Below are 24,068 nucleotides of genomic sequence, written 5' to 3'. Positions count from 1 at the left end.
GCCTACCTCTCTGCCTACTTGTGATCTCTGTCTGTCAAATAAGTAAATAAAATCTTTAAAAAAAAAAAAAAAGCCATTGAGGTATGCACACTTGGTTGTATGTATGTTACACTCCAAGGAGGCGGCGGGGGAGGGGGGTGAGTGGGGGGACCTGCCATAGAAGTCTGCAAAAATGTACCACCACGTTGTCCTAAAACCCAAAATCTCAAGCCTGAAGCTGTGCCAGTGGGTTCAAAAGTCCTTTTGACCAAATGTAGAAAGATTGAGAGAAGAAAAAAAAAATTTTTTTTGGACCCAACCTGGGAGGAAACCAACTTATTAAATAAAGGATACACAAATAACAACTAAAATCAAGATCGTGAGGAAAGGTTTTATTGTAGTTCCCTTGAGAGTGCTCTGTGAAAGTGTCATTGAAGCTTTAATATTGTTTACTGTTGTTCACACAAAGCTATGTTAAAGTCCATTTTTATAGGAAAAGCACGATTATATAGAAAGACGGTTGTAGGCGTGTCTGACATTTTTGACACCTTTTACTCAAACGGTGTTAGAAAAAGTGGACTATGTGTACTCTACCGTCTTTGCACCTCTACTGCCCTGGAATTTTGGAATTTCGCTTCTTATGTTCTTTGCTTGCAATTCCATTGAGCTGCTGCCGGGTCAGCAATGGTACCATTGCAATGCTCTTCGCAGTGTTCGGAGGCTAGATAGAGTCCACAGAGGCAAAACAGACCCAAGAATGCTCAGATCCACTGAGGTAGACCTTCCCTGTCCCCCGCCCCCTTTGAACATCCTTCCTATGCACGAATTTCCCACATTAGGGGTCCCTCCCCGGCAGGGTGCAAGCCAGAAACCACACTCCCTCCCCTGTTTGGAGCTAGAGCACAGGTATGGGAGCTAGACTCCACTAATCAGGCATGAAATAAAAATAACTTTAATTCTAAGTAGAGAAAAGTGGGGAGGCAGGCACCATGCAGAATGAATCCACTTTCTGGCAGGGGGGAGGCTGGAGCCGCTGCCAGGTCTCAGGGGCAGTAAGAGGGGCATTTTGGCAATGGGGGTGCCATGTGAGACGCCTGCGTCCAGTGGCAAGAACAGAGGCATCTTTACTGGACCAGTGGCTGCTGTTCCTGGGCACAAAGCCTCCGAGCCTAATTCTCCGGTCTTGCCAATGTTTCCATGAGCTGCGCAGTGTCCCTAATAAGTTTCTTCCTGTTTAAACAGGCTGGAGGGAGTTCTGTTGTTTGCACTGGGAGCCCTGAGTGTCACCCACCGTGCCAGTCAGGGTTCTCTAGAGAAAGAGAACCAATAAGGGACGATAGAGAGACAGATGGATGATGATGACAGATGATAGATAATAGGTAGATAGATAGATAAATGACTTCATTTTTAGGAATTGGCTCACGCTTCATCAGGGCTGACAAATCTGAAATCCATAGGACAGGCTGGAAACTGAAGCAGGAGTTGATGCTATAGTCTCCAGGCAGAATTTCCTCTTCTCTTGGAGAATCTCAGTTTTTACTCTTAAGCCTCTCCGCTAATTAGATGAGGCCCAGCCATGTTATCAGGGTGATCTTTGCCTAAAGTCAACAGATTACAGATGTTCACCGTGTTCGCCAAGTACCTTCACAGCCACACCTAGATTGGCCCAGCCAAGTGGACACATAAAACTAACCATCACACCTGCCAGATCAAGATTCCAGGAGTGAGCAATCATTTTATGAGTAGTCAGAGCCTTCACTCTGAAGATGCTTTCTTGGTGCCCTGGACATAAGTTTCTATTTGAAAAAGAAATCTTCGCATACAGTTGTCCGTACAGAACAAAATCCACCTCAGCTAGGCACCTGCGTTCAAGAGAAGACGATCCCTGGAATCCATCCCGTCGTCCCATCCCCCCAGCCCTCCACCTGGCTCCAACTGCTGTCGCCTGTCGGCTGGCCCACCGTCACGGCCTCCTCACCATTCTGCCAACCTTCAGTCCTTCCTGCTCTATCTTGTTGTCCACCCGGGCTCCCGGGCTCTCTTAAACACTGGCCCAATTGTGTCTCCCTTGATTAAAATTCCTTTCAGACCATCGTAGTGCTCTTGTCATCTCAGGCCAGCAGCCATTAAGGCACCAACTCTGACCAACTTAAGTGAAAGAGGAATTCACGGAGCAGCCGCCAGGATGGAAGGAAAAGCTAAGGTCCTGAGAAGGGCAGGAACCCAGGCTTCCTCAGTGACCTCCGAAGCAGGGACTAAAGGGCAATCTTTTCCGAGCCCAGCTGTGAGGATGAATCAGTCGGCCATTTCAATCTCCACGCACCTCCACTCAGTGGCCGGTGTATGAGAACAGGGTGTCTGATTGGACTGATTCACAGACCTGCCCCCTGGCCATGAAAGGGCTCCTAATGGAACCACGAAGACTGGCATTAATGAGAGTGGGAGGATTCTCAGGCCAAGTAGGGGTATTAGCAAAGAGGGGAAATCGATACCAGGCAAGCAAGGACAAGACAGCCACTCCATGCCCACCCCCAGCAGCCGAAGCATCCGTGATCAGCAGAGCAACTGGGGAGGCTGAGAAGGATCGCGTGCTCTGCATTCAACAGGGCCAGGAAGGAATGGTGGAAGGAGTCCCCAGCCAACCAAGGAGAAACAAGGTTTTTCTGGACTTTAAGATAGGAACCCCAGCCCCAGGGACCCTTAGCCTAGATCCCATCTCCCCTCCTTGCTTCTGGGCCATTATTCTACCTAAGGAAATGTAAGCGGCAAGTGGGGAGCGTGAAGGAACTTTCCCAAACTCTTACCTTTCCCCTCTGACCTGTCTTCCGCTGGCTGCTATGGGGTGGTGGGGGAGGAGCAAGGGTTGGGCAGGGGGGTGGTCTGTGTGGCTGGGGTAGGGTCTCCGGTCTCAGGGGCCGAGCAGGAGGAGGGCAGACTAGTATGGGTTAGAAGGCAAAGCACACTCACCCTGTCTTTGTCTTACTTCATTGTTGTGTTGTTTCTCATCTGCTCTACCCATACTGGAATGTGAGCTCCACACAGACAAAAGTCTTGTCTGTCTCACTCACTCACTCACTGCTATAGCCCCAAGCTCGTAACAGTGACTGGTGTAGAGAAAGCACTTAGCAAAATAAATATTTGTGACTGAAAGAATAGCGTGTAAGAGCTACATCCCATCTCTCTCTCTGACCCTGAGCCAGAGAGGCAAGGTCAGGCCTGGAACTGAGTCAAATCAGGAAGCAAGAGGAAGCCAGAGCGGGGAAGAGCAGAGTCCCAGATCCAGCCAGACCCAGGTCCTGGCCCGGCTCTGGCACCTGTGGGACATGTCGCTGGACCCTCCGGAGTCTCAGCTCCCTCGTTTTTGAAACGGGGATCATACCACATACTTCATGCTCTTGGGTGAGGATAAATGAGAATTAAATGTGGAAAACTGACACACTATAAGTGCCCTCCTCCGCAAAGACCCCTCCTCTCTGCCCTTGTATGATTTGTAAAGGAGGAAATTGCTTTAACCAGGTGGTGGGGAGCGAAGAGTCTGTCCCCTGGGGCTGGGGAGTGTATATTTTAGGAGAGCAGCCTGTGAAAGGCAATGCCTGACCCACATCGGGAAGTGGAGCACCAGTGGTAGAAAGGTTGCGCGATGACATGTTCCGGGGCAGTGGAAGGACTCATGCTGCAACCCCCAGCATGTCGAGCTTGCAGCTAGGAGTGGGGCCACTCCGGTGTCACCTCTGCTTCTGGCAAAGGGATGAAAAGCAATACAGAGCAGGCAATTTGGAAAAAGAATTTTATTAGCTTCATGAGAAACAGCTGCCATGAATCAAGACAAAGATGGCGACAGTTCTGGTGGCTTTCAACCAATGGCCTGGGAAAAGCCCACCTGTGCTCTTTATCTCCTTAGTCCAGGGTCTAAGTCAGGGTCCCAAAAAGAACACCCAGCCTTCTTGCCCCCTTGGTGCTGGTACAGAGGTGGGCAATGGACTCTTGTTAGGTCACAGGTTCTCCTGCTTTGTAGATATCTCACTAAACAGGAAAATGAATCAAATTACCATTCTAGGCATTCAGATCAAGACTGAGCTGGCCTACCAGCCTCTGTTCTGGAACAGCAAGCAGCAGTACAACATTCTGAACGGCCAATCAGAAAATCAACATTCTGGAGGGCCGCCCAGAATTCCAGAATGCAAAATAAGAATCCCCTACCTTTCTAGATGATTTCATCAGGAGCTCCACATGTTAGAACACCTATGTCCCAAGCCAACCAGAAATGTGATATTCTAGGTTGTTAGCCAGGAACCCCATGTTCTGGCATGCCAAAGAAGAATCCCTCCTAACATTCTAAACGGTCCACCAGGAATTCAGCATTCTAGAATAACAACAAGACCACGATATCCCAGGTAATGGGTGAGAGACACAAAGTTCTAAAGGTCCACCTTGACACTCTCGATGCCAAACCAAAGACCCAACATTTGAGACTATCAACCCTGGCCTCAGCATTCTGGGATGATGAACACAAAATCCACCCTCCAGCTGCTGTTCTGCCCCTTCAGAGCTCTGTGGATGGCCGCTCCACGCCAGGCCCATCATCCTGGTGGGGGTCAGGCACGTGGAAGGAAACGTAGGGACAAGTCTTGGTGTTGAGGCAGACCAGCTTCTTCAGCGTAGCTGTCTTGACCATATTGAAGCCCATCTCACCACCAAAGGTGCTTGGCTTCCAGTACTCTGGAGAGCAAATGGGATTCCCTAGGAGGCCCTTGAGGGAAAAGGGAGCCCCGATTTCTATCATACTCTCCCCAAAGATGGAGTTGGGATGGCACTTCTCCAGAAGCAGCCCTGGGTAGAACTCCAAGGCATCGATGTCTCCATACAGCTCCTCCAACTCCGCAGCAATCTCTGTCTCCCCTGAAAGGAAGGGAAGCTAGAGTCAGAGACGCGGCACTGTTAAGGTCAATGCGGAGAGGGAAGCTTCTAGGCCTACCTTTTTCTGGGGAGAATATGGGACTTCAGGAGAGCAATTGAACGATTGAGCACATGCCCTAACATCTGGCCTGGCTGAATGGCCCTTCTCCAGGGCTGATCTAGGGAAGAAATTCACTGCTAAAGAAGGAACAGAGGGGCTGGATCAGCCACCAGACAGCATGTGACCTGAAGCAACTCATCTCTCTTCTCGGTGCCCTGACTGCCTGGTGGTGACAACAGGGAGACACTATCCATCTTGCCTCACAGGCAGATTTCAAGAAGGAAAGCTGGTTCAAGTCCCTTCTGCTGGGACTCAGAGATGTCATGTAACCTGTCCAAGCTCACAGAGAGATTTAGTTACAGCATCCTTTTCCCCCTCTGGACTGTCACAGGAGATTCAAGTGTGACCAAATTATGGGAAACTCACTCCCCGCTCGGTGAGGCCCACACATTCACAGACAGTGACCAAAGGGGACAGACACAGAACTTCCCTACCCATTTCCTCCAACCCCCCCTCTATAAGGCACTAGGACCCAGGTCACGTCACACCCTGTTCAAACCCTCCCACGGTTTGCAACAAGGATTCCCAAACTCTTGGCTGCCCAACAGCTGGAATCTTCTTTGAAAAGAAAAGAAGATAGTATATGTATTATACACAGACACATACATGACTCTTGGGCACCATGCAGGCCTACTGAATCAGAACCTCAGGGGCAGAGATCTAGGATTTGCTATTTCCAATCAGTTTTCGAATGATTCTTGGGCAGCTGGTCCATATGTATGTATTTAGGAACCACTAGGTAGAATAAAACCCAAATCCTTTCACATAGAATCCACAGTTGGGCCCCAAGCGCCCATCCCCACCCCCACCCTCCCCACACAGAAGCACCTTGCTCCAGCCACACCCACCACTGTTCTCCCCAACAGGCTCATTCCTTATGACCTCTGCACCTTTGTACTTTCTGTTCTGCGTAGAATCCTTTTCCCCCTGTTCTTCAGAATATCTCCCAGAAAATCCCTATTTATCTCCTTCAAACCCAGCTGAGAAGCCACTTTCTTTCCCCAACCGGGTCATTTTCTCCCCTCACCGCCCTCACACCCCCCCCAAGCATGGTGCTCACACACCTCTCATGACCCCCACAGTCATAGCACTGGGGGGTATCACCATGCCGCCTCCGGGAACAGCTGCTCACCTGTGAGCTCCTGGAAGGACGTGTAGGGCCTCATGCCAAACCTCTTGCGGTACTCATTGAAGGGCTGCAGCCGTAGCTCGCGGGACTCCTTGATGGCCTCCACAGCCACGTGCAGGACATGGTGGTCTATGTTTCTGCCCCCGCCAATCTGCCAAGACAGAAACATAGCTGCAGTCTGAGAGCCAGGCCACGCTGTGCTGGGGGAGGAGATCGGGTCTGTCCAAGCACAGACAGAACATGGCTGCGCCCAGCAGCCACCATGTTGGGGACCCAGACCCAGGTCTGCTGCTGTCATGATTTCTCAGGGACACCCCTGAGTCTTTGCGTTCTCATCATTAAAGCAGCAGTGGGCCAGGAAGACCTCTCCAGTGGCTCACCGGCCACACTCTTCCCCAATCCTTTGCATCTAGGTGAGAATCCCAACATCCCGTTACAGAAGGTTCTGCAACTATTGGGTTCAGCAACTAAATAAAAAAAGATGGCCAGCATGGCACCAGCCAGGAGCTCAAGCAGAGGGGAAGGGCATTCTGGCTCTGGAAGTGAACTTTGGAGGGGTAGAAGGGCTTCTGAGGCAGCAAATGAGCAACAAAAGGATGGACGGATATTAGTTTTGAGGGCTGAAATTTTATGGCATTCTTCAAATCCATTCTTATCAAAGAATACAGATGCTTTATCTTTCAAGGGGGTCCTTCTAAAGAGTGTTTTGGTATTGGTTTTCCTTCCCTGGATCATAGCATCGAGCGTCAACAAAAATTTAGTAATTAAAAAGTGAACCACTATTCCTTACGTTCCACAAGTAAGTGAAACCATACGATAACTGACTTTCTCTGCTTGACTTATTTCACTCAGCATAATCTCCTCCAGTCCCATCCATGTTGAGGCAAAAGTTGGGTACTCATCGTTTCTGATGGCTGAGTAATATTCTATTGTATATATGGGGTGAGCCTAGTGGTGGGTATCAAGGAGGGCACGTATTGCATGGAGCACTGGGTGTTGTACATTAACAATGAATCTTGGAACACTACATCAAAAACTAATGATGTATTTTATGGTGACTAACATAACACAATAAAGATTAAAAAAGAAAAGTGAACCACTATTAACCAACCACCATTAGGAAAGAGAACTTCAGAGCCAGATGGTAGGAACACACAGTATCACGTCACTCCATTCATTCCAGATAAAGCCACTCCTGGGAACATAGGTGACTAAGACTCTTGGTTCTCCTTCCTTCTGCCAAGACTCCAGGCAGGGGAGCGGTCATAAGCTAGCAGGGAGGGAGCTGAAATCTTGCCATGAAAACCATAGTGTATACACACATAGCTTAAATAAACAGCTCTGCCATTTACAAGATATGGGACCATTGTGGGTTGATTTGTGCCCCCCCCCCGGGAGATATGGTGAAGTCTTAACCCCCAGCACCTGTGGAATGTGACCTTATTTGGCAAGAGATGTCATCAAGTGAAGATGAGTTCACAGTTCCTTACGAGGATCCTGATCCAATGACTGGTGTCCTAATAGAGAAAACGAGACTCAGGGAGACTCCATATTGGAGTGATGTGTCTAAGAGGATTGCCAGTAGCCAGCAGGACCTAAGACAATGGCATGGAACAGCTGCTCACCAGGAGCCTTTGGAGAGAGCACAGCCCTGCCCACACCTTCTAACCTCCAGGAAAGTGAAATAATAAAATAACTTCGCTTGTGGTCCTTTGTTATGGCAGCCCTGGGAAACTAAGGCAGGGACCTTGAGCAAATTACTTGTTTCAGTTGCATCATATGCAAAAATGGGCAAGGTAAGAGCACCCACTGGTAGCAGCACATGCTAATTCCAGTCAAATTACCAGTGGCAAACCTAAATCCATATGGTGGCACGGTGTCATGATAGGGCTTGGGAACAAGGACCAGAGAGAAGCAGGGGTGAGGGGAGCTGAGACAGAGGAGACAGCGGCTTCCAAGCATCGGGGAGGGGAGATTTAGGAAGGAGCTGGTTAGAAAGTCCAGGGAAAGGGCTCTTTTCATTTGCTAGGGCGGCCATAACAAAATATCACAGCCTGGGTGGCTTAAACAACAGAAATTTATTTCATCACAGTCTGGAAGCCAGAAGTCCAAGATCAAGGTGTCAGCAAGGGGGGTTTCATTCTGAGGTCTCTATCCTTGGCTCATTGATGGCCCTCTTCTCCCTAAGTCTTCCCACTCTGCACCTCTTCTTGTAAGGACACCAGTCATTGTAGGCACCCACCCTTGGACCTCATTTAACTGTAAACACCTCTGCAAAGGCCCTGTCTCGAAATACATCATAGTCTGAGGCACTGGTTGTTAAGACTTCAACATAGAGTGGGGGGTGGGGACAATTCAGTCCATAACAAAGGCCTGTAATTCAATAAAGACCTACCGTGTGAAGACACTTTCACAGGTATTACCAAACCCTGAATGTCTTCATGGTCCTCACATTGTCATGCCCTCTGACCTCTAGGCCCTCGCCATACTGTCCCTTCCCCCAGAGCACGATCATCCCCGGCCACTGACACTACCTCTGTCCCTGGGAGAGCTCTATCCACCCTTTGAATCTCTGCTCAGACCTCATTTCCTTATCTACAGCTCTCAACTCTGGGACCCAAGCCTCCTCTCCAAGTACCCAGAGCCCCAAAGGCTCTCTGGACTGTGGCTCTCCATGTGCCCTCATAATTCTGATAACATCAGAAAAGCACCTGGCCCAGCGCCTGACACAGAGCAAGTGCTCCCATGATGTTAGCTGTTGTGGGACTACAGTTCCTCCCCACGGTGTCAGTGCCAAAGGGACAAGGACCCAAGAACCACATCTGATCTTGCTCGACACTCTATCCCCAGCACCTGGTACAGCGGAACGGAGAAAAGAACAAGAGGAGTAAAGGAGGAAGGAACGTCGGAGGACACCAGCCCCACAGACCAGAGAAGAACACTGGGATTGGGTCCAGGTCTGTCCCCTCCCCGCGCCCACCTGCCCTCCCCACACTCTCCGCAGAGGCTCACCCGGCCAGCACTCTGGCGAGAGAAGGCGTCCACCAGGGCCTCGACCCCATAGTCCACGAGCATGGAGGTGTTGAACAGGAACTGCTCGTAGCTGTACTCCTGGGGGCCCACCTGGAAGGAGTCGGGCATGAGCGGGTGCCAGTGGTAGAGCTGGTTGAACTCCATGGCGATGCGGTTGCGGTACTGGAACTGGGCACTGAACAGCAGTTCCGGGTCAAACTTCAGCCGCAGGAAGTAGCCGCTCAGCTGCTGCACGTACTCCTCAATCACAATCTTGATGGTCTCCCCTGGGAGGGCGAATTGGGACACGTGTCAGGGAAGCACAGGGACCCGGCCACCGTATGTTCTTACATATCAGAATTCTCAGGAATATCTTTTCCCCTGCCCTCTCAGTAACCAGCTATAGCACAAAGAGCCAGGGAAGAAACAGATAGAACATTTCGTAACGGAACGAAAACTGGTTATCTAGATAGGAAAAGAAACTAGTGATTTCAGCCTATGAGCTCCGAGACAAACTGAATTCTGGCAAATTGATCTGGAGCCATGAGACTTGCCATCAGCAAGGTCCAGAGCCAGGAGTCACCATTTCCAGCAACCCCCACCCCCCGCCTCAAGGTTGGGCTGTGTCACCTCATCTCTCTGAACTTCACTTTCCTGCTCTGTAAAATGTGTGTGACGACACCACGGTTGGGGCTGTTGGGAAGAGTGGACAGCAGCTGCTTGGCCCAGGGCCTGGCATAATTGGGAGTATGACCACATGCAAGCAGAAAGGAGGAGTGCTAAGTGTAGGCGTGTGGAGCCCCCCCTCCAGCTCAGGAAGGAGGCCCCCTGGGATGTGGTGCAAGAAGGATGAGCTCCCCGGCGCAGCCAGGGCCTGTCTCAAATCTCCCTCTGCTGAGCGGCCTTGGAGAGTTCACTGACCCTCTCTGAATCTTAATTTTCACAACAAGGGCAATCGTATCTGATTAGTAACGTTGTTGGGGAGGATTAACCAAAGCCCTGGATATACAGGTTCATCCCCTTTGGTCACAGGTTCGACTTCAGGCTATATGCCGGACAGTCTCCAGCCACAGACTTGCCCTCTCTGGTCAAAGTCTCTGAAATGCTGGAGCTTCACAACCAGCCCCTTCTCCTTCCTCAGGCTGTTCCTATCTCTGATGCCTGGCTCGTCCAGGCTCTAGTGAATCAGGCAATATAATTGGGACCAGCCATGCCCATCACTGCCCAGGGGCAGGGGAAAGGGATCACTGGTGACTCAGAGTGAACACGGTCTGGCCAGGGGTGTCAGAGACCAAGCTCCCAGGCAGGAAACCATCTGACATTTTAGGCTGCAGACTCGCCCCCGTAGGGGACACAAAAATATCCTGTCCTGAGTCACCCAGAAGCTCCAAACTCCGAGACGGCAGACACACGCAGGGCAGAAACATAAGGCTTCCTGAAGGTGGACAGGCTGGAGACCGATGTGCACAAGCTGGGGGTGTCGCTGTGTGCCCCTGAGGCAGGAGATGGGGAAACAGAGTGGGGTGCCTGATCAACTCTGCGGCAAGTCACTCAGCTAATGATCAACCATCACGGCCACCCATTCTCCGAAGGCCTCCTACGCGCTCAGTGCTTGTTAGCATCCCAACAAATCCTTACAACCATCATTATCCCTAATATCCAGATTTGGAAACTGAGGCTCACACAGCGGGAGAGGCCTGGTCAAGGTCTAATAACTAGAAAGCAGAGGAGCCTGGGTCCTAATCTCAGCACTCTCCCCTCCCCAGCCCCCCAGCACCTGCTCTTTGGGACAGAGGGCATGACCTTCCAGGACAGGCCTGGGCTGGAGTCCTCACCGATGAGGATGAGGCGGGCCGTCTGGAAGAGTTGCTCATCAGCCCAGGTGGGGTGTTCGGCCTTCAGCAGGTCACACACGCGGTTGTGTTCACGCAGCCAGAGCGTGGCATAGAGCATGAGCCCGGGAAGCAGCCCAAACACCTCCTGGCCCACGGCCATCTGGCTCTGGGGCCGAATGCCCCGCGGGTAGTGCATCAGCACCGGCGCCTCCTCCACCGACGGCGGGTACATCTCTCCGTCCAGCACCTGCGGGATGGGGCCGCCTGACAACCTTCGGACAGGGTGCACGTGCAGGCAGCCTGCACCTCCCGCTGACGCCCTCCCTACTTACAGCTCCCGGAACACCCAGAGCAACTGCCCAGCCTCCCTAACCAAGATGGTCTGATTCTAGTTCCTAAGTCTTTCTTAGGATGGGTCCCTTTCCCTCAATCCCACTGCCCCCACCCGCGTCTCACCCACCCTCCCCTCCATGCTGACCCCTCTCGGCAGGGGCTCCCTCTGTCGACACTTGCCCCCAGGCAGTCCACTCCCAGGACCGCAGCCAGAGGAATCCTTTCAAAAACCCAAATTTAGTCTCCTGCCCTGGCTTTAAACACTTCCAAGTTCTCTCTCTGCTCTTGGCTGAAATCCTAAACACGCCCCACAGGTGTTCCCCACCCTCACCAGCATTCATTCAGGGGCCACGCTCCCCATCCCTCCCTCCCCCAGGAGGGAGGCAGAAGAGCTCCTGCTCTTCTCCAAGTCCAGGCGCTGCTGGCCTGGAAAGCCCGTTCCCCCTCTGGGCCTCCTGAACGCCGCCCCATCCTCCCCGCTGCTCTTGCTTTATCTGACCTCCCAAAGGAATCCTGCCCCAACCTCTGAGCACTCTCATGGCTTCTCTCTAGTGGGTGAGAAGTCTCCAAATATGGCAGCTTTTTCATTGGGGTGGGGGGTGGGGGGGGAACAACATGCCAAGAACTGTTCTTTGCCTTAAAGGTTCAGCTGTGCCCCTCTTGCTCGGGCTTTGCGTTGTTTAGATTTGTGTGGCCCAATATGGTCTCCGCTAGTCACGCAGAGCTGCTGAGCACTAGAAAGGTGGTTGGTGTGAATGAAGACCTGATCTGCAACTTTACTTAATGTAGATTTCAGTTTTTAAAACTGAGCCTTCAGCAGCTGGAAAACCTTCAAGTGTGCTCAGAACAACCTGGGCATGAGAATCTACTTTTCAGCTGTAACTTTATGAAATCCAGACACAGATCGGATATCTCCGATGAAGAGTTGCCAACTTTTTCAACTGAAATGTGCTGTGAATATAAAATATAGGTCAGATTTTAAAGATCTAGCATGAAAAAAAAAAGTGAGATTATTGTATTAATGATTCCTGTATTGGTTCCACATTGAAATGATCATCTTCTGGCTATACATGGGGTTAAATAAAATATATTACTGAAATCAATTTCACCTGTTTCTTTTTACCTTTTTTAATGTGGCCACCAGAGAAATTTTAATGACCTATGTTGTTCCCGTTGTGTTTCTAGTGCTAGCGCAGACAGAAACTAGCACCCTGGTGTTTGGGTGAGGCTCCTGATGGGTCTGAAGTTCAGGGCCCATTAACTATCATGGTCACTGCTCAGACCCCTGTGCCAGGCGCATGATAGCGTCCAAATGATATGGTGGGAAAATTCAGTGTATATATGCAGAGTGCAACTGTCCCCCTCCTACCGAAGCCCCAATCCACCTCCCAGGATAACATGAGAGGTCATGTCTTCTCCTGGCCCGGCACCTTGTCCCAGGGTTCACGCCTCCAGCTCCTGCATCTGGCCCTCCTAGGCCACCACTCAGGGCCCCCAACGGCCCCTGCCAGGGAAGACCACGGGAGGCCTCCCCCACCGCCAGTCCACAAGCCCAGCGCTACCTGGTACTTGAGTTTCCCATCCTTAAAGAGCCGCAGCTGATACTGACGTTCAAGGTTGTCACCATAAATGTGGCCGAGATCTACCTGAGGACAGAAAGAGAGTCCGTTCAGATCACCAGGTGCTACCTCGGCGGCAATGACCTGCACGTGCTAAGTTAGGTCCAGAGAGGTCCTGAGCCCCTCCTAGGTACTCACCCCATGGCCCAAGGCCTTGGTGAAGCCAGGACCCATCTTGCCAGAAGTTTTGAAGAACTGATGGGTGAAGTGTTGTGCAAAGAAGGCGAACATGAGGTTGGTGCCTTGGGGGTCGGGTATGAACTTCCTCCTGAGCAGGAAGCGATGGCCCAGGAGCTGGGCATCTGGCAACTCCTTCTTCCCTGGTTGGGGAGGTGGGAAGGGGCAGTAGCTGCCTCCTGCCTCTATCTCCCCACCCCAGGGCCTTCTGGGCTCCCCGGGCCAAACCGGTCTACACAGGAATCCCAGAACAGCCTTCCCTCCTACCGGATGGCCCCTTGCACCTTCTCTACCGAAAGACCCTAGAAGTATTTATGGGTGAAACGGCATGGTATTAGGAATTGGCTTCAAAATACTCCATAAAAAGTAAGAGGGGTAGATGGAATAAGACAGGCAAATTATGGGTATGTGTTGAAGAGAGGGAAACATCTCAACTTCCGTGCGTGTTTGCAACTTTGAAAAAGTTACCCAAAAAGAAAGGAGAAAGAAAAGTAAATAAACCAAGAAGGAAGGAATGAACGGAGGAAGGGAGGGAGGGAGGAAGGAACGAACTTGGCCTCCCTGGCCCTTGAGCAAGGTAGCCTGTGTTTGAAACTGGGTAGCCACCTGCTGACTGTGTGAACATGGAGAATTCATTTCATGTCTCTGAGCTTCGAAGTCTTCATCTGTAAAATAGGGCAAATGATACCTATTTTATGTAGTATTTTGAGGAGTACATGAGATAGTGTGAACATGACTGAGAACTGATGAGATAGGGTCTTATAAGTCAAAGATCAGCGAACTTCCAAACTTTTTCTGTAAGAAGCCAGATAGTCAATATTTTAGGCTTTGCCAGCATATGAGCTCTGTCCCCTTCTACTCTGCTTTGCTGTTTTAGCAGGAAAACAGTCCTAGATGAGACCTACACAAATGAGTGTGCTAAGTTCTAATAAAACTTTATTCACAAAACAGGGAGTGGACTGGATTTGGGCTGCCTATTTTAAAGATGCCAGTCTTTCTGTCTGGAGTAGAGACAACAGGTCATCTTGAAGCAGATGTTTGTCATCACGAGAATAAGTATTAAGAGCCTTCCTTGAGAGGTGCCTGGGTGGTTCAGTGGGTTAAAGCCTCTGCCTTCGGCTCAGGTCATGATCTCAGGGTCCTGGAATCGAGTCCCGCATCGGGCTCTCTGCTCAGAAGGGAGCCTCCTTCCTCCTCTCTCTCTGCCTGCCTCTGCCTATTTGTGATCTCTCTCTGTCAAATAAATAAATAAAATCTTAAAAAAAAAAAAAAGAGCCTTCCCTGGGGCACCTGGCTGGCTCAGTTAAGCATCTGCCTTTGGCTCAGGTCATGATCTTGAGGTCCTGGGATCGAGCCCCATGTCGGGCTCCCTGCTCAGTAGGGAGTCTGCTTCTCCCTCTCCCTCTACCCCTCCCCCGCCACTTATGCTCACTGTCATTCACACTTTCTCTCTCAAATAAGTAAATAAAATTCTCTTTTTTTAGATTTTATTTATTTATTTGACAGAGAGACACAGTAAGAGAGGGAACACAAGCAGGGGGAGTGGGAGAGGGAGAAGCAGGCTTCCCGCTGAACAGGGAGCCCAGTGAGGGGTTCAATCCCAGGATACTGGGATCACGACCTGAGCCAAAGGCAGTCGTTAATGACTGAGCCACTCAGGCGCCACAATAAATAAAATCTTTTTAAAAACAACAAAAAAAGCCTTCCTTCCTTAATTGTGGCAACGTCAGATGAGTCAGTACCCAATGCTCACAAGGAAAGGAATAATTGAATTTATGTGTTTCGGTAAAGACATCCTTTCATAATACCCCAAGTGAAGCCCAACATTGAAGGTTCAAGATCAACAGAACCTCTTTGGATTGAGATGGCCAACTGCTTTCCTCTGGCAGGCAAGGAGATCAAGCACCCAGAGGAAACTCACCAGAGGGTCAGTTGGAGGGAGTGGTCTGCACCGTATAACCTGGAATCATCACTCAGATTGACACTAAGCAAGGACTGGTTCCTGCAAAGTGTGGCAGAGTCCAGAAACTCGGCAAGACCCAGCTATCCAGTAGGTCTAGTCGGTAAACATATGAGTGCAAACCACCAGAAGAGTGCCTCTGAGACCCAAGGAAGGACGTATGCCAGGTTCTGAGCCAGCAAAACTGCACAAACCCAGGGCTGCACGGGACAGGTGTTCAACAGCGACACCATGTGGCAGGAAGCGATGGCAGTGGCTGACCAATGCCTCTCTTGTCTTGTCCCCTCTATACTTGAAGCCGATTTCATGCCTCTGAACTGAGTTAAACCCCTAGGTTTTGGGGCGATCAAGATGGTGTAGGAAGAAGGACTTAATAGGAAGGACTCCTGCCAATGAGACCAAGTGGGCTCTTGGGCAACTAAAGGAAAAACCTCTGACTTTATGTGTAAGCTACACTGGTGAAGCAGGACAAGATATTTACATCAGTAAAGAACCGAACAGGGAGTTGGCACCCAACAAATGGCACACTATTCCTTCCTTCCTCCGTTTCAACTTGGAAGCCACCCCCATTCTGGCAGGATCCCACTGATTCAGGAGACAAGTTTCAAGCAAAGAAGCACCCTGGAAATACAGAAGCAGTAGTCTGACTGTGCTCTGACTTTCTAGATGACCTCAGCAAGAGTCTCCACCACCCTTTCCTGTCCTCATTCCCCAGCCCTGTCCTTGTCTGTGGTTCTGGATAAGTCATTTGTCTTGCCTTGGCCCACCCATCTGGGAAATGGGTCAATAATTGGTCTTCCACTCGCTTTTTTCCCGAAAAGAACAGAGCCTCTCCCGTGACCCCTAGGCCCAGCCTCTAACCCCGTCTCCATTACCTTTGGTCCCCATGGGCGTGGGGCAGTCTTGGGGCACAGAGGGCAGTACACGCGTGTAATAGCTCACATTGGAGAAGGACTCCCAGCTGATGTAGTCATGCGCTATGTTGTAGGTGGGGGGGCTGGGGATAAGGTTGGAACGCGCTGCGGAGGGCGAAAACAGTGGTGACAAGGGTGTTCCCATTACTAGTTCTCCCCCCCTTCCCTGCCTCGTCTTGGGTTGGGCTTGTTGAATCTGGCATCTTATCGAATGCTAAGAATTCCAAGCGCTGGCAGGACTTCCTGCTCCCCAGACTCGGGGGGCTCTGCTCTCCACCCACCTGTGAGTACCAGGCGCATGAGTGTATCACGGATGAAGGTGGCATTGATGAACTCCCAGAACCAACGCCCGTGTGTCAGCAGGAAGTGGAGGAAAGAGGGGCTGGGTCGCAGCAAATTCCGGAGCCAGGTCCACAGCTCGGCTGCAGGGGCAGTGGAACCACTCAGGCGGGGCCTCCTGGCAGGACCAGAAGGAGCCGGGGTGGAAGACGGGAACTGGAGACGAGGCCAAGATGGAACCGGGCAGAACATACAGGGCAGGGCAAGGATGGAAACTCGGGGGAGACGAAACACGACAGAGCCAGGAGCAGATGTGAGGGCAGGGCCAGGACACGAGGTGGGCCGGGAGGGAGAGCTCTGCTGCGGCTGGGTCAGGGAGAGGGTCAGAAGTCAAAGCCAGGCGAAGAAGAAGGACCGAGTGTAGGCCAGAGGTGAGGGCAGAAGTGCGGGGGGGGGGGGTCTCCAGATAAGCCCAGGGGAGCAAGGGGGGCCAGGACAAGAGTGGGGGCAGAAGGCCCGGCTCACGGATGGTGCAGTTGGGGCCAGAATAGCCCGTGCGGGTGCAGTCACACTGGTAGCGGTCAAGGCCGAAGCGGACGCAGATCCCCTGGTGCTGGCATGGGTAGTAACAACAGGGGTTCACTGCAGGGGAGAAGCAGAGATCAGAGACCACGCTAGAGCCACCCCCAAGCCCCGTCCTGCCCCTGATGGGGAAGTGTGGGGCCACAAGTCACAGCTCTGTCCTAACTCACTCAGGGGCCCTCTCTGGACTTCAGGGTTCACCTTGGGGTCCTCTCTGTCCCCCCAGTTATGCACAGAAGCTGCCCTGTTCGAGCCCCTGCTCTGGTCTCCAGAGGGAAGTTCGGGCCCCCAGGGGAAGTCCCCCCTCCTCCTTGCCACCCTTGGAGTTGAGCAGGGGAAGAGTCCAGACCCCAACTGTGACACCAGGCTAACAAGATGCTGCAGCCACAGGCTTCTAGAGCGCTCACTTCCTGTCCGGTCAGAGCCCAGCACCAAGGGCAGGCTTTGTGGAGTTCAGAAAAGAGATAAGGAAGGCTGGGTTCTCTCACACCGGCCCCTAAGCTCAAGGTACCTGGACACTAGGAAGACGGGATCGCCCACCTTTCCTCTATTTTTGCAGAAGTGAGGGAAGAGCAGGAACCTTTATGCCCGCCTGCAGATGCAGAAACTGAGGCCAGAAGCAGAGCCCCACACAGGTCACCCAGCAAATCACACTAGACCAACTGCCCTTCACTTCCTTCCCACCGCCCCCAGACTGGACACTCCAGTGCAAGGAAAGAAGTTCCCCAGATCCCTGCAGACAGAGTTTGGGTTTGAAGGGAATCCCGGCTGCCTCAGCCCCTGTTCCTGATAAGCCCAGCCTTGGTCCATGTCAGAGTGGATTCTGGGCTCCAGGATCTGGAGGAAGGTCAGGGACCAAGGAAACAGGAGAGCTAGGGTTGGAAAAATCTCCTGAGGAGGTGTGTGGAGCTCTGGCATCAGCCCTCCTGCCTCCTGGAGAAATCCCCACCAGTAAGTCCATCTTGGTGTCTAAACAGGTCCTGCTGACCACGGTCCTTTTGCTCAAACCTTCCCTGCTTGAGTGATTCTTCAACAGCGGAGTTAGAGACTTCTCAGAGCTCATTTGGTGTTCATTACAGCTCAGTGAGGGAAACTGAGGCATGGGGAGAGGTGAAGGCTTGACCAAGGACACAGAGCAGAGCAGGGCCTCCTGCAGACCCAGGTCCCCTGAATCCTGGCAGGACCTGATTCCCTGGCCTCACACAGAAAACACCAGACTCCCTTGAGCAAACACATTTCCTCATCTAAGCTCAGAACCAATATGACAGAGAACTCCTATTCTTTGTACAACTGATTACTGGGGACCAAAGGGTAGCAACAGGCAGCAGAAGGGTGCTGTGATAGAGGACATGACCCCAGGCAGAGACTGAAAGCCACACTCCACGCCCCCCCCCATACACCCAGGAGTGCCAGAGAGTAAGAAGAGAATCATACAAATCATGTAAATAGTTTTGCTTAAGCCCCGGCCACTCCCCAGGGCCCCACAATGGCATCTCTGTGGAGGCCGTGTAGGGTTGCAGGCGGAAAGGGCCACCAGGAAGAGGGCTGGACAGAATGGCCTTATCAAGCTGACACAGGCAGACCCAACAGACAGGACTCAGCCTCCCTTCCTACAGCCACAGGTCCAGAAACGCCAAGGAGGGAGAGTGAATAATCGCCCCAGCTGGCTCAGGGCTCTAGAACTCTCCTCACTGACTCCTCCTGCCCAGGACACTCTGCCCACCTGCTTACTTCACCTGCCCAGGAGGCCCCAGAGCCCCCCGCTGCCTGGCTCCCAACCCTGGCACACGAGGAACTCTGTCGCAGACGGATCCTTCCTACCACTAAGCAGGCACGAGGCTAAAAGCCCAGCCCTTCTCTTGGGTGCTTCCCCCTTTCCGATGCCAGTGGGGCTCTTCAGAGGACCTCAAGAGGTGTGGCCCCATTCCTGAGCCCCAAAGCCATAAGATCTTCCGTCCCTCGCCCAGACCACTGCTCTTCCCTAACAAACCCCTCCTGGGCCACCTGACCCTCCCAGTGAGCTCACACCTTGCTCATGCCTTGGCTGCTCCAGAAAACCTCCCCTGAATGTCCTTTGCCCTGCTCCGTGTTCCCACTCACCACCAGGAGGCCCGGGAGAGGGGGCCATACCTCCCCCAGTTTCTCCTCCCTAACACGGGCCACGCACACCCTGGGGCTCAACCCGAGTCCTGGAGAGATCCAGCTGCCCAGGGGATCCAGATGAACTGGCCACAGCTCATCACATGTTTGTGGAGACAATAAAACGAAGCCGAGAGAATGGCAACCCCACGCTTGGCCCAAGAGACCCCTCACCTTCCCGGCCCTGGCAGCTGGCTCTGAGGGCTAGCCTGGAGCCTTCCCGCTTCCTGCCCCAGAGTTCTGCCGGGGGCTCCTGCCCACATCCCTCTCCGGCCAAGAGAGGCTATGTCTGATGGAGGCTCCTCCCTCCCAAACCTGCTGTCCAGCTTTCCCTCCCTCCTCCTCCGTGATCTTTCCATAAACACCAGCTGCCCTGAGCTGGAAAAACTCTCCCCAGTGAGGACAAAGGCTGCCACCGGGGTCCCAGGGTGTCCGGGTAGACAGAGAGGAGCCTGAGTGCCTCTTGCCCGGGGTGAGCCTGACCACACTGGACCATCACAGTTGCCAGGAAATCCGGGGCTCTAGCAACCACTCCACAGCCAGCTGTTCATCCCCACTGCCTCCCCCTGCGCCCCCCCCCGCCTCCCCCTACTCTTCATCTGCCCGGCGCTCCCAGGAGGATGGAGGAGACTCCCTGTGGCACGAAGGAGGAATGTGGAATGTGAGGTTCACTCACAAGAGATCAGCCCCAAGCCCCACAGCTTTGAAGTTGCAGAGCCGAGGCCTGGACTCCCTTCTCTTTTCCTCTCTTCTTGCCCCGGAGGTTCTCAGGCCTGGATCTGGAGAAAGGATGGGGTTTGCCATCCCCAGCCGCAAGGAGAGCTCTGGAACTCCTCACAAAGACAAGCCCCCCTTCGGTCTAACTTAAAGCCGGTGTGCTTTCATGCCAGCTAAGTAGTGGACTCAGTGGAGGGCACCCTGTGTAATAAACGATCCAGAAAGAGAACGGGGGAGACGCAGGCTCCAAATCTACCGAGGTCCCAGCACAGGGCCAGGGGCCAAGCGGGTGCTGGGGAAATGTATCGAGAGAGTGGCTGCCCTTTACTGGTTGTATGTCTTTGGGCAAGTCCCTTCCACTCTCTGGGCCTCATTTTTCCTAGTTATCCCAGAAAGGGGATGGAGCAGGCAGGCTCTAAGATGCCTCCTCTCCTGCCTCCCCTTCTCTACTCTGGGTCAAGCAGACCAGTCTCCAGATATCTCCATTATTTGCATCACTCTGAGTCCCCCACCCTTGCTCTCACTGAATCCTCAAGGCACCCCACAAGCAGAGTTAGCTGACCAGCCCACAGATGAGGACTATCTCGTACTGCCTGGTTCCAGAACTTTCTGAGGACTCAGGCAAGGAGACATCCCCCCGCTCAGGAGTTAGGGCTCTGGGCACCATGGGGGAACACTATGTCCTTCAGGATGCAGAGGCCCTGGGTAGCAAGAGGCTCAACTGAAATTCCCTAAGAATAATATTTAGAGAAGCTTAGGCGCTTGGCAGCCAAAGAGAGGGGAAAAAAAAAAAAAAGAAGACCCTGACTAGCCAGGCCTGGGCCCCAGCCCCTCCACCCAGCTGGGTCAGCAGGCAGAGGCCAGCCGCCCCCACACCAGGCCCCAAGAGCTGGGCTCACAGCTGGAAGAGGCGGCGGGAGAGGAAGCCCTGTCCGGGCCCTCAGACCCAGCTGGGGCTGCAGATACGAGGGCAGCGGGCTGCAGGGAGGCCTGGTAAACCCCGGGGTCCCCTGCCGTGTGCTGGGGCTAACTGCCTCATGTCCCTCTTGCTGGCACCGAGCTCTGATTGCCAGGTCGTGCCATCTCCTTAGCCCAGGAAAGAACACTAAGCCAAGTCCAGGTGCTGGGTGAACTTGAGCATTGAGACTCCCCTGGCCTGGCCTTGCCCTCCCAGCCAGACTCAATCTCCTCCCCACCATGAGAAGCAGAAGCAATGTCTTCCCCTGCCTCCTGCCCCCAGGGGAGTCTGCAGCCCTCATCTCCCGGGGGTCAGCCTCGGCTGTACCTCTGAGGGCACGCACAGGCTCTGGCTTTCCGGGCAGAGGCCCAGGCCTCATGGACCTCAGTTCCCTCACGGACTGGCAGGACAAGTAGAGGCCCTGCACCCAGTTCACCATCGCTCCTCCCCTGTCCCGTGCAGCAGCCCTCCCTAAAGGCTGCCTGGCCTCCGGTCTCGGCCCCAAGTCACCCGTCCGACCCACTTACCCTTGGGCCCGAGTCCTGGCTCCTCACCCACATTCAAAGGCCCTCGCCAGCCAGCATCTGCCTCTTGTCCTACTGCTCGCTGTGCTCCCGTCTGCCTCCCCAGGTCCCAGCTTTAGGCTTGAACTCTGCCGTTGCTTCCATCAGAAAGCCCTTACGGGGTCTCAGAGTAAAGCCTCATGGTCAAGTCCCCCTTGCCGCCACTCACCATCTCCTTCAGCGTCCAGGGCAGACATCAGGACATCCAGGAAGCCCCCCCTGGGTTCCTCACACTGGAGAGGGACCTGCTCCCTCCCCTGAGCCTCACATACCCTTGTGTGTCCCTCAGTCATGGCCCTGACCCCCTCGGAGGACAGTCTGTTGGCCTTCTGGACTCTCCGGGAGATGGTGGGCCCCTCCCAGCTCCCTGCCTCCAGCTCCAGCCAAAATCTTAAATCAAGCCCTTGGGAATGTTTGTGGAGTGAAAAGAATAATTCCATTTAAACATTTATGATATAAAGATAAGTCAAAAAGACAAAAACAAAACGGCACAGACCTTGCTGGGCTTGCTGGGTGTTTGACGACACAGAGGAAGACAGGCGGGCCAGGCCTTTGTACCCTGGGGGTGGGGGGAGTGGGCGAGGTGCGGGGGGCTGGATGGGGCCCCAGAGGAAGTGGTACGCCAATCCAGGGGCTGACAAGACCGGTCACTGGGGCAGCCTGATCAGCCCCTGGCTCTGCTGCTGGGGGTCTCAAATACGTGGGCTCTCTCCCCTCTGGGCCTCAGCTCTCCCTTCTGTAGAATGGGTCTGACACATCTCCCTGGCAGGATTGCTGGAACTACCACAAAGTGGAGGTCCATAGCTGGGCTTTGTCAACTGAAAAGTGCTGGCCACACAAGCCCTCTTTGTCTTTTTCCCACTTACTGGGCCTTTGCTCCTACCCAAACTCTGGAGCACCCTCCACCCTCTTCCTGGCTTCCCCAAATGCTACCCACTCCAACGCTTTCCTCTAGGAAACCTGGTCTGATCCACAGTCCACGCAGACATCTTTCTCCTCTCCTCTCCTCTGAGCCCCAAATTCCTACCGCATCAGGAGAGAAAGCTCAGACCCCTCTTTCCACCCCCACCCCTGTCCTCTCTTGCCCCCATTTCACAGATGGGAATGGAGACCCAGAGGGGGACGGCTCATACAGCCAGGTGGTGGAGGAAGCTACATCCAGGCCTTACACACCTGCATGCATACACACACATACACACACACCAGCAGTAAGCTGGGGGAGGGAGGCTGGCTGAGATGGTGCTGAATTCCCTCACCAGGAACCTGGTACATGCATGGTCGGGGTCAGGAGAGGTGGACTTTTACAGGATCTGACTTTCCCCATCATCTTCTGGGTGATGAAACCAGGGTCCACCCAGGGGAGTGGCATGGGGGAGCGGGGGGCACTCTGTGGAAAGACCTTGCAAAGTGCCTAGAGTAAGACAGATTGAAGTTCAAACCCTTAGCCCACCATCTGCTGTGCGAGCTAGAGAGAATAATGGCGCCTCCCTGAGCCTAAATGACCTGCCCTAGGGGGACCTCATAGCAGAGGATTTAAACCTCAGGGAAGCAACCCAGCTCTGTGAATGTATTTCCACCTCCATTCTTTGCCAGAAGGGCTGGTGTACCCAGGACCCTCACCAAGAGGGTCTACTCCCCTGGGGCTGAGAATCCCCATGGAGCCCCAGAAAGTTAGAGGCTGGAGAGAGAGAACTTGCCAGCGGGCTTTCCCTCTGGTGCCTGCTGCTTCCTGGGAAAGAGGCCCCCCGACCCCGCAGAAAACAGCGGGCTGTTGCAGCGGGGGTTGGACAGCTAGGGGCCCAGAACAGGTGAGGGGGCTGGAGAGGGGCTGTCCCTTCTCACGCCGGGCAAGAGATCCCAGTCTGCCCTCTCCCCTCAAAAAACTCCTGTAGCACCCTAGCCAAAGCTACACACCGGGGGAGGGGGTCGGATTCAGAGAGCCCCTCTCCTACCCGCAGCCTCAGCGCCCTCCCCCATCCCCGGCACCCAGAGCAGAAAGGGGAAGCTGGGCCGGCCCCAGGGGAGAGCAGAGGGAGGGGCCGGGCGAAGGCGCAGGACGGGGGACTTCCCGGGGACCAGGAGGGAGCCGCCTACCCGGCGTCTGGGGGTCCACGGGCAGGACCTGGGGCGGCGGCAGCAGCAGCAGCAGCAGCAGCGGGAGCAGCGGGAACCGGAGCAGGCGACTCCTCCCTGCAGAGCGAGAGAGGTTAGGGCTGAGCCTGGCATTCGAAGCTCCACCAGGAAGCAGAGAGGATTCCCGGGGGCCTCAGGGTCCGACTCACGGCTCATAGTTCGAGGAGGCCGATGCGTGTGGGATGCGGACGGCCGGCTCCTGGGGTGCGTCTCTGCCCGGGAGCTCCGGCCCGTCCCGCCCCCCTCCCCATTCCCTGGCTCCACCTCTCCAGCCAGCTGTCACCTCCGCGCCGGCCGCCGCCCACTTCCTCCGTTCCCGCCCTAGCCACAACATTTTATTAATTATTCTGATTGCAACTAACGCGGTTTTTCACCCGAGCTCCTTGAGCCTTTGAAGCCCCGTGGCGCCAGAATTGTGTCCATTTTGGCAGATAGGAAACTGAGGCCCAGAGATTACGTGCAAGGCTGAGGTCACCCAAGGCTTCAAGGCAGAAGCGAGAGTATCTCAGGCTGGAAGCACCGGCCTGAACCACAGGCCTTGGACCCCAGAGAGGAAAGGGGGCTCGACAAGGAGCAGTCCAGGCTGGCCTGCGCATTTTTTCTGGATGGGAAACCTGCTACCCCAGGACAGATCTAGGGGCTCTGCCCTAGGAGGCCACATGTCTGCCTGACCCTCTGCTGCCAGAAATGAAGAGCCCAGGCTCCAAGTCCAAGAGACCTGA

General features: G+C 53.6%; 1 protein-coding gene across 3 annotated transcripts; it reads right to left on the bottom strand.

Annotated features, from left to right (window-relative positions):
• Positions 1-3,748: 3,748 nt before the first annotated feature.
• On the bottom strand, positions 3,749-23,584 carry PTGS1 (prostaglandin-endoperoxide synthase 1). 3 transcript variants are annotated; one of them, XM_080820625.1, is made up of 11 exons: positions 23,496-23,584; positions 23,308-23,403; positions 16,780-16,896; positions 16,257-16,397; positions 15,937-16,080; positions 13,063-13,244; positions 12,868-12,951; positions 10,973-11,219; positions 9,138-9,424; positions 6,129-6,276; positions 3,749-4,878 (listed from the first exon to the last, which is right to left on the bottom strand). In XM_080820625.1, the coding sequence occupies exons 1-11, from the start codon at positions 23,500-23,502 to the stop codon at positions 4,523-4,525; spliced, it is 1,809 nt and encodes a 602-aa protein (XP_080676751.1). In that variant the 5' UTR covers positions 23,503-23,584; the 3' UTR covers positions 3,749-4,522. The 3 variants fall into 3 exon arrangements, with proteins under 3 accessions (XP_080676751.1, XP_080676752.1, XP_080676753.1); XM_080820627.1 differs by having other exon boundaries at positions 3,761-4,878; positions 9,249-9,424; positions 23,496-23,558; XM_080820626.1 differs by lacking the exons at positions 23,308-23,403; positions 23,496-23,584 and adding an exon at positions 21,383-21,522.
• Positions 23,585-24,068: the final 484 nt, after the last annotated feature.

The sequence above is a fragment of the Martes martes genome (assembly GCF_963455335.1).
Source record: "Martes martes genome assembly, chromosome: 12".
Classification (NCBI taxonomy): Eukaryota; Metazoa; Chordata; class Mammalia; order Carnivora; family Mustelidae; genus Martes; species Martes martes.
Note: the sequence above shows the minus strand (reverse complement) of the source record. Positions and strands in the feature narration are given on the sequence as shown.